The sequence below is a fragment of the Emiliania huxleyi genome, assembly GCF_000372725.1.
Source record: "Emiliania huxleyi CCMP1516 unplaced genomic scaffold EMIHUscaffold_433, whole genome shotgun sequence".
NCBI classification, from domain to species: domain Eukaryota; phylum Haptophyta; order Isochrysidales; family Noelaerhabdaceae; genus Emiliania; species Emiliania huxleyi.
Genome location: NW_005198735.1, coordinates 19,080 through 22,976, shown reverse-complemented (window position 1 = coordinate 22,976; position 3,897 = coordinate 19,080). Strand labels below are relative to the sequence as shown.

At 63.3% G+C, this 3,897-nt stretch overlaps 1 protein-coding gene across 1 annotated transcript; it reads right to left on the bottom strand.

Annotated features, from left to right (window-relative positions):
• Positions 1 to 3,135: 3,135 nt before the first annotated feature.
• On the bottom strand, positions 3,136 to 3,897 carry EMIHUDRAFT_118885 (hypothetical protein; the record flags this gene model as incomplete). The annotated part of the gene is made up of 1 exon (XM_005769049.1): positions 3,136 to 3,897. One exon carries the CDS (start codon positions 3,895 to 3,897, stop codon positions 3,136 to 3,138), a length of 762 nt encoding a protein of 253 aa, XP_005769106.1.

The window sequence follows — 3,897 nt, the reverse complement described above, 5'->3', positions numbered from 1 at the left end:
TTCCATTTCACTCTGACACGCTAATCTTGAAAACGTCCAACGGAGCTCCGTGTTGCTCCCAGCGCCCTCCCCCGCGCTTCCTGCGGCCCAAGCCGATGGTACTAGCATGGGAGGTCATCTGGCTACCGCGAGAGCGACCCAACTCGTCGACATCGTCCGATGATGGTGCCTCAAAGTCAGCCTTCGGAGGCTATCGTGGGGTCGAGCCGGCAGTAGCCGTGACATGTGGTTCCACCACCCCTCGTAGTCTTTGCCTCTGACCGCCACCGTTCCCAGGCTGCCTAATGGGATGGAAAGGAAGGCTCGGCGAGCGTATAGAAGCGTGCTCGACCTCGTCGTGGCAACCTGCACGGCATCGCTGGCAGGCGCGATGAGCGTCGTGCCACCTGACCCGAGACGGGTCGCAGGCGTCGTACCGAGCGCGTCGAGACCGTGTCCTGATGTGATCTGCACGGGTGAGTCACGTCGGCGTCAAAGGAGCGACGTGCGACCTGTCAGAGCTTGATCTCCGATCTCAGCGGCGGCGAGTCGTCTCCGGCGCGCGACAAAGGTACATCCCCAGGACGCGCAGAGGCAGCTGCGACCCAGGCGAGTGGACGGCGGCACACCGCGCCACCTGCTGTGTGCCGCCGTCTACTCGGCGGGGTCGCAGCTGCCTCTGGAAGCTGGGGGCAGCTTTGCGATGAAGCCGTTTGTTCCCCCAGCAAGGCACACACAAGACAGATAGGAGGCGAAAGGGGATGGTGGTGGGTTCGACGAGGAGAGAGGGAGCGCGCACAGACTGACGTCAGCTCTGCTCCTGAAGGACACCTCTGAAAGACACCTTCAGAGGTGTGGTGCACCTCTGAGGCACCTCAGAGGAAACGCTGCACTTCTTTTATCGATCTCGTCGCCAGACTCCGATTTCTCTTTGTCGGGCCATGTGCCGCTCGCTCGTCCGCCCAAGTGACTCGGACGCGCGGTCGAGGGCACCCCACCGTTCCTGGGGCGCGCTGGCGCTCGCCCGCAATCGCCCCCCACCCATCCACCCTTTTGTCTTTGAGGCTGTCGCTCCGAGAAAACTTGTCTCGCAGCTGCGAGAAATTACCTTCTCGGGTCCGTTGGCCTCTTTCGTAGGGAAGAATTTTGATACCCGTCAAGACGCCTGCTGGGGGCAGCTTTGCGATGAAGCCGTTTGTTCCCCACTTGTCAACAGCAGGCGCTGGCGCCATTAACGTATCGGCGTTCTCCCACGTGATGTTGACCGGGTGGGCGGGTGGTCATGGAAGGTATTTTAAGGACAGTCACCCAGTCCGATGGAAGGTATTTTAAGGACAGTCACCCAGTCCGATGGAAGGTATTTTAAGGACAGTCACCCAGTCCGATGAGCCGGTCAGCGCGAACGTCAACGGGCAAAGAGCGAGAAACTGCGGGTGGCCCGGGTGCTGCTGGCCCGCGGCGCCCTGGCGGCAGCGCGCGAGAAGGGGGGCCGCGGCGGCGCAAGGGGCCGCCTTGCGCGGCATCCCGTCGGAGCCGGCGGTGGTCGCCGTCCACCCCAAGAACTCGGTGGCCTCAAGAAGCGGGGAGCTCTCGGGCATGATCAAAAGCATGGTGGATCCCGTCGGGTCCACCTCGGCGTCAAAAGAGTCGGCCATCGTGGCCTTCGGAAGGGCGAAGAGGGCGACTCTGAGCGCGCTTCAACTCTTCCTCCTCGTTCCCAAGTTCGACGAGGAGAGAGGGAGCGCGCACAGACTGACGTCAGCTCTGCTCCTGAAGGACACCTCTGAAAGACACCTTCAGAGGTGTGGTGCACCTCTGAGGCACCTCAGAGGAAACGCTGCACTTCTTTTATCGATCTCGTCGCCAGACTCCGATTTCTCTTTGTCGGGCCATGTGCCGCTCGCTCGTCCGCCCAAGTGACTCGGACGCGCGGTCGAGGGCACCCCACCGTTCCTGGGGCGCGCTGGCGCTCGCCCGCAATCGCCCCCCACCCATCCACCCTTTTGTCTTTGAGGCTGTCGCTCCGAGAAAACTTGTCTCGCAGCTGCGAGAAATTACCTTTCTACTCTGCACTATAGCCCTTGAGAAAAAGCTCGCATTATGCAAACCTGTGCCTGTGTCCTAGGAAGTAGACTGAGAGGGGTACTCCCATAGGCAAGAGGAGGTCTGGAGAGGCCCACAGCGGTCAGGAGAGTCCCCAAGAGGGTCATCTGTCTAGCGTCCACCCATACCGCGTTGGTGTCCAGTCCGAGCCTGACTGTTCTTCACCTTACTACATACATACATACAGAGGGTGCTAGATGAGAGTCAGCAGAGCGCGCCGTCTCGGCGGCTATGGGCAAGCGGGCTGAGAGACAAGAGGGATTTTTATCTCGGGCGGAAGATGAAGCCCCAACTTCTAATAAATTGTGTCATGCGTAGCCGGGGGCGGACAGTACGGAACCGATTTTTATTTGGCGCAGACCCCTCCTTCCTGAGTCACCAGAAAATCCCAACGACCCTTGAGCGGAGGCCACCTTGGCCGCTTTTGCGGCCTCTCCGGAGAATCTGGGAGAATGGCTACCATAGCCTAGCATGGCACCCGCGGGCAAAGCTGCCCCCAGGTCCCTAGAGTCCATGGGCATTCCCAAAGGATATGTCAGCGTGAGGTGAGGGCGCAACGGTGGGGGCTCTCACCAGCCCCTTAAAGTCGGGCCTCTCGGGCGGCGGTCAGAGGGGCGGGCAAGGGCACGTGGGAGAAGGGTCAGTGCGGCCCACAAGGTGTGAGCTACCCCCTCTCCTAGGTGTGACTCTACAGCCCCTGAGGCCCTCTGGGCTGGGCACCATCAGCTTGGGCAGAGGTCCTCGGGGTGGGGAGAGAGGGAGCTCCCCTTTTCAGACCCCCCCAACCGCGCATTAACTCGCACCCCAGTGTAACGCGAGCTGTGCCACAATGAAATGGAACTAGCCGAAAAGAATTACGCCAAGGCCAAGTGCACCAAAGCGGAAAAGGCGCTGAATGGAAAAAGAGAAGAAGCTGTAAAAGAGAGAAAATGAGAATCTCTATCTCGACTTATCGCGGGCCCAGATATTAGGTTGTAAATTAGGAAAGCAAACCACGCCTAGACGTGAGACACTCACACGACCGGACACCACACCGATACGGCGCGCCAACCGCTATCCGTCGGCGCCGCACGCCGCCGGCACCCCACAGAGCAGGAAACCCATGATGGGCTCGCACCGCTCCCGGCACGCGGCATGGAAGCTGCCGTGCGTGCGCGTCTTGGCGGGCGGCCCGCACCACACCTCCGCGATCGCCTCGGGCACTAGCCTGCGCCTGTGCGCCTCCGTGAGGAGCTTTGGCGCCGCGCAGTCGCCCACGCCTCCGGGCGGGCGCACGCCCTGTGCACGCAGCAGCTCCGGCACGCCCGCCTCCTCTCCGCGCGCGTTGCGCAGCACGTAGCTGGCGCCGAGCGCCTGCGAGAGCGCGGCCGAGCGCTCCCTGTGCGCCCGCCGAAGCCGGCCGCGCTCGGGCTCCGCCGCAGCGTCGGCTCTTGCGACGAGGCGCACAATCTCTCCGAACGCGGCCGCCGGCTCCGCGTCCTCCAGCGTCAGGCCGGCAACGGGCGGCGCCCACCCTGGGCAGTGCCACGTCCCGCCCAGCATGCCGCTGAAGGCGCGCAGCACGGTGCCGTCCGAGCAGAGCAGCACGCCGAGCATCTTGCCCGTCCGCCGCTGCTCCTGCGTCAGGCCGAAGCGCGGGTCTGGCTCGGCGGCGGTGAAGTCGAACCGCCCGCTCTGCTCGATGCGCCGCAGCAGCGACAGCGCCTCCACCTCCGCCTGCGCAGTGCGAGGCAATGAGTGCGGCCGCCCGCACGAGGAGCACCAGCCGGAGGCACCCGGCGGATCGAGGCCGACGAGCGAGCTGGCGAGCAGCAT